Here is a 14,435-nt window from a genome sequence, read left to right as displayed (position 1 = left end):
AGAGTGTGGAATCGTGTTCCTTTACATCTTTCAATATGACATTCAACTTTTCCACCATTGCTCTGTGCTCTTTGATGGAGAAGTTCAGTTTTCTTCCATCAATGGGCTTCAACTGGTACCCTTGCATGAAAAACTCACTCGCCCTTTCTGAACAGCCATCCGCACCTAGAAAAATTGCTTCTTTTGCTTGTAAGATGTCAAACTGCCTGCATCGTTCAGCTGTAAACCTTTTCTTAAACGACTCGTCGCTTTCGCCATTATTGCGCATTTTGGAACGACCCTCTTTCATGATGCTCATGTAGTAATGCGCTCTTTCCCCGATTGGATTAACAATATAAAGAAGAAAGAGCATGGAAGTGGCAGGCTGGTTTTATCTGACCCAGAGAGCGTTGCTCTATTTGCAGATAAGTTTATTGTCAAATCGAAGTTTGTGGTGGATTATCTTCAGCATCTTGAAGTGCTGGAATTTAAAAGGAAAAAGAGAGCAGAAGAAAAGGCAAAGTTAAGTAGGGAGGATTATCCTTGGACTGAGTTGTGCGAAGATCTAACCAAGCTTAAAAAGCTACGTGTTCCAGAACTAAACAAGTACTCAAACCACCACGGGCTGAAGCAGCATTTGAAAAGCAGCAAGAGTGAGAAAGTAAAGGCAATTGTAAGACATTCATCCTTGTAGCAGAAGAGTCCTCTCAGAGCTGGCCAACCAACACTGAGGAATGCCAGGACATTGACACAAAATGACAACAGGGCAAGTGCTGACAGCAGTGAAACGGATGAAAGTGACAATGATGAGTATGACAGTGATGCCATTGACTCTGGGGGAGAAGATGACACAAGAGACGTCATTCTTGCATTCATCAATTCAGATGAGGAAGATGCCAATGAGAGGCCAAATGCCACACGCTCAGGGCGAGCCATAACTAGGAGATCCGAAATTGGCTTCTCTTTCTTTTGATATGTTTTTTAAACAACAGCTCTCTGTCGTATAGAGATTGTAAATATTGTCTTCATAGTGAACACAATAACGTGAAGTAGGGGGATAATAGAGAAATATTAAAAAAGTTGAAATCTAAATATTGTTTGTTCAATTTTTTTTTTGGGGGGGGGGGTCATCCCAAAAAATGACCGCTATAAGGGGGGGCCATGTGAAAAAATTGGTAAGCTGAGGGGGGGTCATGCGATTTTTAAATGGTGCTTCCCAAATCCCACCAGCCCCCCCTCCCTCATAAAAAATGAACGGTCCCTTAAATGGTACAGGTGGTCAAATACAGAAATTTGCATTAGCCCGGCTATAATTCTTAATCTAAAACTTATATGTAAAGGAGTAAGTCACTACTTTAATGTTTAATTGTGCTGTCTCAGAGAGTGCACTGATACGAAATGACATCATTCTAATTGTTGTAGCATTTGAAGCTGCTTTAATACTTTGCTCTGACTTGTCTCTCTAATCTCACCAGCCAAAAACATCTCATCAACAACAGAATATACCTGAAAGAAGAATTCCAAAACGAATAAGTCAATATAATAGAACAATATGGGTGTTTGCGTATTTTAGTGTCCCCAATTAGTGCAGTAGTACTAAACATTTTGACACTAAAAGAACGTGTTTTATTCATTTATTATTACCACTATTATTATTATTGCAATTATTATTATTAATACTATTATTATCATTATCTTATCATTATCATTATCATTATTATTACAATTGGGGCCGGCAAAACAATAGTATAATGTAATATATCCTTTGGTATCTTCAGGTAATTGATTATGTCTTTCATGATCAGGTGCACTATTTTAATAAATTGTGTGTGGTCAAAGTAAGTTAATAATTTGCTTATGGCTGTTGCTACAGTTGTAGGTTATGGCAGAGCTTGTATTGTAATACATTGGTTATTAATCAACGTGCTATATTAAAATCATTTGTGTGGTCCCGGACAATACTAATGTTATCAGTGAAAATGAACAAGAACTACAAGCAATTCAATCCGATCAATTAAGCACTCTTAATCAGTCAATTAAAATCAATCAATAACATAAGTTGAAGTTTGACACTGACATGGTGTCCACAACATGGTTGTTCAGAAAAATAGGAAAATAGGACATGCAAGATTAAAAAAATAGGAAAAATAGGAACTTTCTTTCAAAAAAAATAGGAAAATCAATGCTGCTTTGATGGACAAAGATAGACTCCCTGCAACCCATCAGCTATCTCCATCTGCTGTCCTTCAACAGTGATGCAAACGTACAAAAATGTACCTACACAAAAATGGGGGCTGATAGGTATCTCTAGTTATTAGATACCAGGAAGGTATCCATTAACTGAAATTACAGAATCTTAATGGCAAAACTTTCTTAAGATAAAAAAGGCCTTTTTCTGTCATAAATTGCACTTAAAGGCGTAGGGGGTGTGGACACTACAAGGGGGTATGGGCACTACATCGTGTCCATTATTTTGCAACAGTTTAAAACTAAAAATCCCCATAAATACCATATTTGTATATTACCCAACCACAGCAAAAAACATGTAGAGTTACTTTACATTTAGTCGAGTGGTTACTTTAAATCACATGAGAGTATGGACACAACAGGATTTTAGCAACCTAAAGTTTAACTTTAAATTGTTGTTAGAGTTTCCTTTCTTAAGCACATATAACCAAAACATTAAATACCAAGAATATAGGTTTCAAATACACTCAGAGAAAGATTTCCAGAGACAGAATGTTTAACCTTCCCACAAAACCCTTTATTTTGGGGCCAAAGGTTCTAAAATACCATTTTGCATAACATGATATGGTCAAGCATTATTGGCTCCAAGTCAAAATTAATCGCAAAACATATTTTGGATTTCATTTTACACATGTTTAAGTATTCAAACAATTCACCCCCATTTTCAAGTAGTGTACAATCAAGTTACAATGGAGGAGCCAAAAATAACACAAGGGCTTAATCAGCAAAAAATAGGAAAACTAGGAGGTTTCATTTTTAAAATATAGGAGAAAGTAGAAATCTGCTAAAAAATAGGAATTGGACACGCTGCACTGATCAATCAATAATTAACAATAAATGTGTCCCACAAATTATTGATTTCATTCATTGTAACAATGGTCACAAAAACACACACTATTAAGAGTTCATCAAGAGTTGTATCATTCAATTAATGCCATTAGTTGATGTCAGCTATCACAGACCATTCATTTTCTCAATTATTGTATGACAATGTGAAGCATTAAAACTGGTCTGACCAGATATAAATTACTTAGTATCCAGGCTCTCCTGGTCAATAAAGCGTGGTCAGTGAAGTCTCATGATACCTGGTGTAACAAAACCTTACAATGCAACAACTAAGAGGTCATACACTGTGTAAAGGAAAAAGTCGAGCCAGTTTCACATCTACCGTGTAGCTGCTGTCAATGTATATGTACATGTACAAAACGTAATGGAAAGAACTTCAATTCTTTTTACTTATATCTACCCCTCTAACTGCAATACATAGTGAGCCTTTTGGTTTAAAACTACTACTTCAATGCAAATGATTTCAAATCTTTCTTGTAAACAGTCAGGAGAGCACTCTTGAGTAAAAGTGATGAAGTATCATTGCATGAAAGATCATCGCAATTTTTTTTTTGTTGTGCATGCCACTTTATCAGTTGCAGAAACAAATCTTGCAAAAAATTCAGGACTGAGCTGTTGACTGAAGTTAGTTGTCTGCCACAAAAATAAACTCAGTCTAAACAAAAGCACACTAACAATTCTCTTGATACTTTAAACATTTTGTGGCACATGTCATATTGTTCTGATGCAAGGAAACTAGCTTTTATATTTCTGATGCCACCCTTAGTTGGAGTCCCATGGGGTGAGCCAGAAAAGAGTAGTTTTCTGTCCATCTAATTAATTTATTTACTTTTTAGTTATTTCTCCACAGTTTTTTGCAGTGGATGGCCAATGGCCTACAAACGGGAAAGAGAAATTGCACATACTGTGGGCCATAATCAACAACTCTGTAAATATCAATATAATGTCCTTACATCATGTGCAGTTTTGTAAACATAAATAGAGTCATAGAGAGAGAGATTCCCTTGGATTGATTTGAACAAAAAGCTATGCCAAAAAGACACTCTGCAATGCCAGGCGGCACTTCACACAATTTAAGATTATACACTGGAACTGAGAAAAGTATACATTAGACAAAGCAGCAACATGGTTTATTTTGACCATCTAACAACAGAAAACACTCCTGACCACTGAATTCATTTTGATTCATGCAAACAAGTAAGTATTAAGTATATGTAATCTATTTTTGAGTTATTTTTTTGTAAAAAAAAAAAAACTCTTAGTCGGTGGGTCTGAGGTATGTTATCATGGATCAATAGATCAGTGAGAGATGTATGTATGTCACACCAATCAGATTGGAGCTACTATAAACAACCAATCAAATTGCTGCTTGTTAAGGTGAATCATGTGTGAGGAGCTTCCATCCTGATTTTAGAACAGCCATCTTTGTTTTTCTACAAACAGAAACAGGTATTCTTCCGATGCTTCGTTTACTATGGTTGAGCCCAGAACTTTGTGGATCAGTTTCAAAGGAGTTCAGAATTTGATAATCAGCCGAAGAATCATAGTCTTTGGAATACACTCACATGTCATCAAGGCTTTGTCGCGGGAAATTTTGAATGAAATGAGTCTTAGCCGCTTGGTAACTTGGTGAGTTTTAGGACATGAATGATTACTTTTAGTGCAAAATATGGTGAGGGGGCTTTCGTCTGTGATGGTACTCGCCAGGCTCCCATCAATATTGTTTGCATGATGTGCAGTTCACGAAAAAAGAATTGAATCCAAACCATTTATGTTTGTGCAAAATTTTTCAGTTTGTGAATGGAAGTTTCAATTAAGTAACGCTGTTCACGGAGTAACACTGTCTTCTTCCTGAAATGTTCCTTGGAGTCGATACTGAGACACTCATTTGAAGTGGTTTTCTCTGTCAAAACCAAAGAAATTACTGATGGCTAGTCATGAATGAGAACGCTGCTGAGTTTTGAAATTTGTTTTTGTTGTAGGTACATGTAACAAGATATTTTTATTTCTTAGTCTCAAATGGTAACTTGACACTTGTTTTCCACACACAAGTGGTTGCAATTAAAATTGACGAATCAGTGACTCTTGTTCACATGGTCAGAATAAACAAACAAGAAGCCAATCTAGTGGCACATCCAGAAATTTAAACTTGATATAAATGTTTGGATGTGTCTTTTCTTAGCGTCTTCAGCGGCATTTTGACATCTTCCATTAAAGGCAATTCTTAAAAACAGGAATTTTTAGCAGAGATTTTCTTAAAGGTTTGTGGTATGGAACCACTTCAAATATTCCTGAAGACTCCATGGTGGTAAGTTGAACTGCAAATTAAGTAGAGTAGACTTTGAGAGGACACAGTGGTTCTTTCGTTTTGAAACAGATTCCTTGCACTATTCGAAAAGGTCAACTTACAGTTGTATGTCTCCCATAAAGTGACAAAACTCTTTCTCTAACTGACTTTTTGTAGCCAAAAAAACTCTCAGGCGTTGGGAAGGGTAATGTGACAAGGAAACGTCCCAAACTCTGTAGATTTCATAGCATCTTACAAAATTAATACAGCTTTTCATGCATTTGGTTGTTTGAAGGGGTTTTGTCAAATATCAAAACTGAAAAAGCTACGATCATTGCTGGCAACAGAATAAGACCAAGCTAAATTAGGTAAAAAATAAGTTAAATTAATAATACGTTGACCAGCAAACATGACAATTTTACTTTTCACGCCAACGTTTGTAACTTGATACTTTTGTTTTCCTCATAAAAGTATACAACACGAAACTCTTGTTTTCTCGAAAATATGGGGGGGGGGGGTGCGTTTTCCTCATTGCTGGAGAAAACTGGTATTAAGTTAAATATCTATTGAAAATTGGAACAAGAATGATTTTTTTTCAAAATGCTAATTATCGTTTCCCTGATAAACAAAAACTAATCTACCGAGTAACGGAATAGTGCAGTCTTATCCTGTTGCCACCTTTGCCGTAAGCAATAAAATCGCTTCAAATTAATACACTATGATATCGATAAATACAACTGAGAAGCATTTCGAAGAGAACCTACAGTACAAACTATTTTCAATGACTGACTCTGGAAAGCTGGTACACTAACTTGGAACAAACGCCGATGTCATCAACTACCGCATACCTGCCAACCCCCAGAGTACAAAAACCTGGAGACGGCTAGAAATCTTGCCAATTTTGTACCATGTATTGTGCAATCCTTAATCACATGCGTCTGTCTCTTACACAGGGGAATGAAATGAACATGTGGTGAGAGATATCAGTGACATATCCAGAGGTGTTTAAAAGTGAGGTGCAGAGTTCTCAGCTCTCCAGGCTATGTATTTTATAACCACAGTGGGAGTATGGAGGACAGGTCTATAATCTCAGGGCAGACAACTTAGAAGGATATTTTTGTTTATCCTTCTAGGGCCATGTAAAGTTGCATAAGCCTTAAGGCATCTTTAGGTGATTTAATTCAAGGTAACACAGTAGGCCTGGGCATGAGCTTGAACTTTCACTGACCACCATCACCTATCATCAACCATCATACATCATTTGACCAGGTTAAGGTTAAGGAGAAAAAAGCATCTGTTTTACCTTGTAAAAGTTAAACACCAAATCCAATTCACAGACATTGTGAAAAAACTCATTCAAGACCTGGAAAAGGGAGAGAAACATGTTAAATTAGTTCTGCTTCTTCAAAAGTCACTCAGTGATCGCATTTAACAATGCAACTAACCATAATAGATGGATATGATGCTGAAGAAACACAAGCATGTGCATGCATCATTGGTTCAACCAGTTTTTATTTGGTGTTAAACTCTGTAGTTAACCATGTAATCTGTAAGAATTAAGCCTTGCCTAATTTTATTATCATCCTTGTTGTACCTAAGGGTAAATGCCAATGAGTGAATGAACCATTGTTGATGAGGATAACCATGTTGTTTAGTAAGTATTTTATATACACTTGTAGATGTAATAAATTGTTGCCAAAGAAAGAACAGACATGGAATTTGATTTTCTGTAGAATACAAATTGTGTGAAATGTATTAAAATATGAGAAATTGTAAACTAGGGGAATTTGAGAAGGAAGTCCTATTTCTTATAAAAGTACAGCACAACTTTCTTGTTGTAGATATTTGTTCAGAAATGCTATGCAATTCTAAATGATGTTTTTCGGTTTTGCAGTGGACAAATTCTCTTAGCTTTGGCATACTATAAAAATCTTGACTCATAGGCATTGTTGTTTAAAAAACTAGATACCCGACAGTCAAAAAATTTTAAACCATGAAGTACTTGACTGTAGAGTATGTACATTGTCACGCAATAAAAAATAAAATCAAAAACCATTCAGTGGATAAAGTCAAGAAATTGTGATATTATAGATGATAAATAAAGAAGACAGTTCTCCAAGTTTAAGGTGTGTGCGTTGTCCCAAAGTTGAGATATTCGTTGAAATGTTCCATGCAAAATTATAGTGCCTAGTATGGAGCCGCTATGTTGGAGGACCTCTTAAGTCCTCTAATATGGCGGCTGGAAAATAGTGTAAACATCTGGAACTTACTTTGACTATCTAGGCAACTGATTATCTGAACCGAAACAAAAAACATTTACAAAGCATTTTTCCTAATACCGGTATCTAACAGTTTTTTTGAACGACCATGCCCATGACCTTGAGCCAAGATTTTTATAGTATGCCGAAGTTGAGAGAATTTGTCCACTACAAAACCAAAACATTATTTAGAATTGCTTCGCATCTCTGAGCAAATATTGAGCACTCTCAGAGGGTTTCTATTGTAATATTTTAAGATACTATTCTTTAAGCCTTGACTTCGGAGTTATCCTATGAATGTATGTAGGTGTATTGCTGGCTGAAATAGGTCTACGTTCACAGGCTATGCTGGAGTCAGAGCTTGAAAATTATTTAAGTGTTGTTTGAAATGTTGAGATTTTATGGTATGCCTAAGCTCGAAAATTTCGTCAACTACAAAGCTAAAGTAACACTTGGAATCACTTGACATTGCTAAACAAACATTTACTGTTCTAATAAAAATTAAATGAGTTGTTCTGTGGAACATCTATAATAATTTCAGACTGCCAGGTATGTAGTTTTTTGAAAAGACTTCACAGCTGCCACATATCTAGGTTTGAAGTTTCTTTCTATTTCAGAACTCTACAATGTACTCACAACATGCATTGGTTTGATTTGAGCTCCTTTGGCTCAGACTGTTAACACGCTGGTTGCAATTGACAATGAAAGGGCGTTTTTGTTCGAATAAACATCACACACCCAAGTTGATTCCAGAAAACAATGAGCTTATCAATTATGTGATTGAAATCCAAGTTTCATACACCTTTAAAGAAACAAAACTTCAGCCAATTAATGCGAAATAAACAGTGAAACTACGCCCGAATAACTGAACCCTGAAAAACAACCTGGAATGATCTTCTTCAACGCTTTGAAGCCTTGAAATGTACAAAAGGAAAATAGTGACATGAGTAGTTGGGGAGCAAATCTGAAAAAGGTCCACAATGCGTACTTCTGAGCTTTTGCTTAGTGTTATTGCATTTGGTTGGAGTTTGCTTTTAAATGTAAGTATCTGGGAGTTGAATTGCCACAGGTGAGAAGGCAATCACTGGAAAGATAAAGGTGTAGAAATATGTGCATTGTGTAACACAGATTTTTTGGATTTCTGTTCTCTCCCTGACTTGATCCCAATAGAACTTTCTTTGGTGAAATATAATCTTCAGAATGAAACTTGTACTAAGTGTAATTTTCCACTTGCTGAGTGAAACAAAATAAGGGAAAATATTTTTCTCATGCACCAATGGGGCCTGGAAATAGGTCATGTGACCTTAGGCAGTCAGCCTGGCATGGCTAACAGTGGTATTTGAGAAAAGTAAACATTTCAAGTACAATAAATTATCATTCTGGAAGAAGAAATATTCCTGGTTCTCACCTCCACAAAATTATGAATGGCCTCTAGGTAATACAAGTTGTTATCATGCACATCCACACAGAAACAGAAGTACAGTCCAGCATAACGACGATATACAATCTTGAAATTGCGAAACTGAAACAAGAAAAGACACCACTCATTGAACACACTATAAAAATCATACACTTTAATTCCTGCGGAATAAAGGCCTGGGCGATCCAAAGAAAATCATGTCCCAGGGTAGAAGATTCTATCTTTCACTTAGCAAATGAAGTTTTTTGGGGGTAAAATTCATGGAAGTACCATAAGTACCACAAAGAATTCTAAAATTCACCGGCTGAACTCAAATTTCAGTCAAGAAAGTCACAAACAAAAGCAATGGACCACATCTACGTCTGTATGCAATTTTAATCAAAGGCTCTACCAGTCAAATTCAGGCAACCAGAATTATATCTAATGTTACTTATATGCTATATACAGGAATATGACACTGAGTAGAAATAATTACTTCTTATAAAGATACTATTCAGATGAGGAAGACAAACATGAAAAAATTGTGGTTAAATTCATTTGGCTTAGTGGTTGTAATACAAAACACTTAGTTGATAAGTATTCATCCTTTCATACTGTACTAGTTGCCAAATTCACAACCTGTTTGGACAATTTAGTCTCCAAATGTGTTTTTCACTTGCCATGGTGACCAAAATGGTTGCAGCTTGGAGTACAATTGAGTTTTCCTTTGAATTGATTGTTTTGCTTTTGACATGTGTCTGTTGAGTCATTTGAAGGTATTCCACTTGACTAGTAATCATTTTCCAAACTTGTCAGACATAGAGTAGAGATATCACACAAACCTAGTCTTCTTTGGTCATACTGTAACTTACAGATCCTTCTTTTTTCCCTCTGATTAACATGTATGGCCCGTAACCTATATTACAGACCTTGAATTTTGTTTGTCAGAAGTATATCCGCACCAGCCCCATCCCTATGGGCGGCAATCTCTTGCACTGGCCTACCCAAATACTTTTTCAAAGAAGCCAGCAAAATTTTGAACCTTGTGGATGGAAAACAACAAAAAACTACAGTGTTGTAATCTTTCCCTCCATAGGGAGCGCACATATAAAAAAAATGGAAAATCCCAATACTAAGCAGATGCAAAAAATGAAACATCTGTGGACTTCTTTGGGGAAAAGAATGCCTTTTATTCCCCTCTTCTATGTCACCACCTTGTCATTATCACCTCTGCTCTCACTCCCTACATTACAACTTCACGCCCCTTTCAGTGTCTTGCTGAAATGGCTTAAACTGCTGGATGCTGTACCCTGAAGGCTCGGATTACTCCTTTGGGCATTGCTTTTCGTGGCATCTGAAAACATCTTGAATAATTTTAGCTTTATACAGCTTGAAAATATTTTGGAAGGAAACCTCAACAATGCTCAAGCAACTTCAAAAGCCTTTGAGCAATAGAGTACAGAATAAAAGCAACCACGAGCAAAGGACGTGAAAATATCCTTTTGTTTGCGATGTTTGAATAAACTTGAAGTAATCACTATACACATTTTATGAATTTGGCTTCTTCGCGATGTATGTAGCTTTAGCTTATGTAACTACGAATACAGATCATAATGAGAGCTTTTAAAAGAATGAGTTGTTTTGATCACAGGATGCCAGAATTAGAATTGTTTTTGTCAAGCAGCAGCCATTGTTAATTGATGCAAAACCAGGTTCCAATGCATCAGGGTTATTTATCAACCACTGGTTTAAGTCTAGGACACTTTTATGGATTTAAACTTTTCCTCTGAACAGTACTGTTTAATTGGAGGAATTCTAGGAGGTCTAAAGAGAGATTTCATTGAGGATTCTTTTCCTATACAGCCAACTGAAAGTTTGATTCAGAGCCCCCAAGTTTTATTCAAAACAAAGTCCTGTTTCATGTTATCTGATACTCCCTTTCCATGAATTTTCAAAATAAACCAAGCAGACTTTATCTCAGTCCCTAGGGTCATTGTTATGAATAAGTGATGAGTAAGAACAATAGTGTGAAGATACAAATACTCAACAGCCCCAGAATTTGGAATGGAAAATTCCCATTGGTTTAATTTTGATTCAGCCTGTTATCAAATGTTCCTCACACCTCACCAAAAAGATATACAGACACCATATCAGTTTCACAGTAAAACAGTATTCTCGTGGGAAAATGGACGACATTGATTTGGATGTGCTTGCGAGTGATTTAGGATTCGTTTTGAAATCAGAGCAAAAGAGAGCTGTGGAATTGCTTCTCAAAGGAAGAGATGATTTTGGTGTGCTGCCAATGGGCTTTGGAAAAAGCCTGATATTTCAGCTGTTTGTTCTGGTGAAAAAGAAACTAGAGAAATTCATTCAGTGTAACTAAGTGAAGTTTTCTAAAGTATCGAGCAAAGGAAAAGCAGAAGAACTTAGACATTCATCTTTATTCAACTTCATAAACTTTTCAAAAAGTGGTTTCGCCATTTCGTGGGAGCTAGTTTGTGCAGTAACTCACAAACCAACTACTTTGAATAATTAAAAACAGTTGCCTGCCTTCATTGCCCACATAAAGCTCTGTTTACGTTAAATAGCTCGTGGAGATGATCTAATGTGCAGTAAAAGTTGTCTGAACTGTGCAAAAGGCAATAAGTAAAAGATCAGTGGCAATTTACCACTGTTAAATCCTGAAATTTGCAGCATATGTGAGGAACCCATTCCAGTGCTGCATTGCCATGGTTATTTGAACCCCTGGTCAGAATGAATTTGCTGTATGAAAAGCTGACAGTTGTTTTTTCACCTCACACCCATGGGGCACTTCAAGTGCGAGGATCACCCTTACGGCGCTTTGTGCCTTCCAAATAGGGAAGAAAACAAAAAAAACGGTTTTGTAATCTTCCCTTGATCTTCATGTTGCAGAACAGAACATGAGATAATCAACTAGAGTTTGAAAATGTTTCATGATTAAATAACACGACTACAGGTATTACTGCTTGAGATCCAAAGAATCCACAGGAAAAGAGAGCTTGTTTTCAAATCAATTATCGATGGCATAACATTGCAGTCATTATGCAAATTTTGCAGCAAGTATCTCTATATGACATGACGACAATGCCTTTGAATCAGTTTCTTAAAAGAAGTTTACAGACCCTCTTTTTTTTTCTTTTCCCAGGGCTACCCCTTTGCGTTCAAGCTTTTCAAATTCCCCACCGTTAACATAATACACGACGAACTCAAGACATCAGAGAGGGTCTGTGGACAGACTACCGTAGTTGCCCCTGTAGAGTTTTGGCCCAGAGGCCAAAACCCGAGGAGGCACCCTAGGATTCCCCATGCGTATACATACAAGGAATTTCAAAAAAGTAAGAAATGTGTTGGACGGTAAAGTAGTATGCGAAGCGTTCTTGATTTGAAAAAAACTAGACGCACACAGTGGTCTTGGATAATGTGGGGCAAGGAACACGGGCTCACAAAATGGCTGGAAATGGAGCCTAGGTGGTGTTGGGTACATGTAATTCTTAATTTCAAGGTTCTTGCAACCACGAGTTCGTGTTTTGCCATCTTCTAGCAGCATTTCAAGGTTCTTGTAACCAGGAGTTTGCGTTTCGCCATATTTAAGCTGCATTTCGAGGTCTATTAGCCATGAGTTCGCATTTTGCCATCCTCGAGCAGCATTTTCAAGGTCAAATATACATTCCAATTACAATATGGCCTGCATGACGATTTTAGCATGATCAAATAAATTTACTTGGAAATGGCCGAGATTCTCATCTAGGACAAATTGAAAACGATTTCAAAGATCCTGAAGATCGATTTTGGGAGAAAAACAACTCAGAAGGGGTCATAAGAAATTCTGAAGTATACGCCTAGAAATTCAAGGCTAGTGTGGTTCAATTGCAACTAAATAGCTAAATACCCTTCCGATCGCCGGTTTTGCCTTTGGCATCTTGTTTATTCAGATCGCTCATTTGCATTGAGTAATCCTACGTGGCATAGAGCTCATGTGTGGGCTGGGTGACTTTGCAGGGATCCAAATGTAAATGTAAATGTTTTGCAGCGTTTTCGTTGAGGTCAAAAAGCTTGACTCTAATTTGCATATATGGTGACTGTAACGTGATACTTCTGTTTACGTCTCAGAAAAAAAAATTGACTTCCGTTCTGCTTTTGAGATGCGTTTGCTCATACATTAAGACAAATGGCTTGTTTCAGCATCAAATCGGAACAGCAGAGTAGTTTGACTTAATTTTTTGTTTCGCTGTTATTTTTTAACCTTTTTTCCCTATAAAGTTCTATGTAAACAGTACTTTTTGCATCCTTTCTGACAAGATATGGTAAACTGCTCTGCTGTAAATGCTTCGTGAGAGTATTATGTAAAGAATATCATGTGATAGAATGAGTTCAACAGAATGTGTTGGTTTAGTTAACTTAATTGATTGTTTGGATCATATTCATGGAAAGATGCCTAAGTTACTGAAACAGTGAGTGATAAAGTTTACAAAATATAAAAAAATTTAGTCATACAAAAATGTTCAATATTATTGTTTTCAATCAGCAGAAATAAAAGAAAGCGGGGGGGTAACTATTACTGGTATTAGCTTAGCTTACTATGGCTGAAACTTATATATATAAAGCGTGAGCTTATCTTGGATTTTTTCTGTATATCACAGAATCGACTCAGTGGCTTCTAGATGTTGGTGTAAGCACATTTCACGTACCTCTACAAAGTTGGTGTGCTTTGCATCTCTGACAGTAACCAGTGCATGAACCTCTTCTATAAGCTTCTGCTTCTCATCATCGTCAAAATTCATGTACCATTTTGCCAGTCTGGTTTTTCCTGCCCGATTTTGGATCAGAATAAACCGAATCTTTAAAGAAACAAAACAAATAGTTAGCCTTAGCAATCGCAAAAAAGACAGAAAATTTGGAGCGAATATATAACCCACCATTTTCGGAAACTCAACTATCCTCTGCGCAAACTGTCAAAGATCCAAGATGGCAGCTAAAGTAACCACAAAGCTTTGTGGGCCCATTCTCGACCCCAGACCCTGACGCGCTTGGGCCATAAATCGATGGGGGAAAAAACTCGGTCCGTAAGTACGGACCTCGAACTCCGTTAGTAAGAGGTATGTAATCCAAAAGGATCAGTTGCTGGGTGGCACAGTTAACAGTTAAAAAGTTGTTAAGAGTAATAACGCAGTGCCAAATTAAAAATGATGTCTATACTGAGACTTTTCGGACCTAGCACTTCCTCAGTGCCAAGTTGAGTTTTGAATAGGACACATCATTGAATAAATACACAGTTGTACGCGCGACTCTAACGCCGAGGGGCAATGTCGATTGAAAAATGATTTTATATTCTACCTCCGAATCTCGCGATCCTTTGTTTCTTAGTGTCAAAACTATCAAGAAACTGAATCTGGGACAG

At 36.9% G+C, this 14,435-nt stretch overlaps 1 protein-coding gene across 1 annotated transcript; it reads right to left on the bottom strand.

Moving 5' to 3' along the window:
- Positions 1–1,016: 1,016 nt before the first annotated feature.
- LOC145470015 (AP-2 complex subunit sigma) lies at positions 1,017–14,034 on the bottom strand. The gene is made up of 5 exons (XM_081453846.1): positions 13,954–14,034; positions 13,726–13,875; positions 9,026–9,139; positions 6,663–6,722; positions 1,017–1,485 (listed from the first exon to the last, which is right to left on the bottom strand). The coding sequence occupies exons 1-5, from the start codon at positions 13,954–13,956 to the stop codon at positions 1,384–1,386; spliced, it is 429 nt and encodes a 142-aa protein (XP_081309972.1). The 5' UTR covers positions 13,957–14,034; the 3' UTR covers positions 1,017–1,383.
- Positions 14,035–14,435: the final 401 nt, after the last annotated feature.

Source organism: Orbicella franksi, chromosome 15 (assembly GCF_964199315.1).
Source record: "Orbicella franksi chromosome 15, jaOrbFran1.1, whole genome shotgun sequence".
Taxonomy (NCBI): Eukaryota; Metazoa; Cnidaria; class Anthozoa; order Scleractinia; family Merulinidae; genus Orbicella; species Orbicella franksi.
The sequence above is the reverse complement of the archived record's forward strand: the minus strand, read 5'-3'. Positions and strand labels throughout refer to the sequence as shown.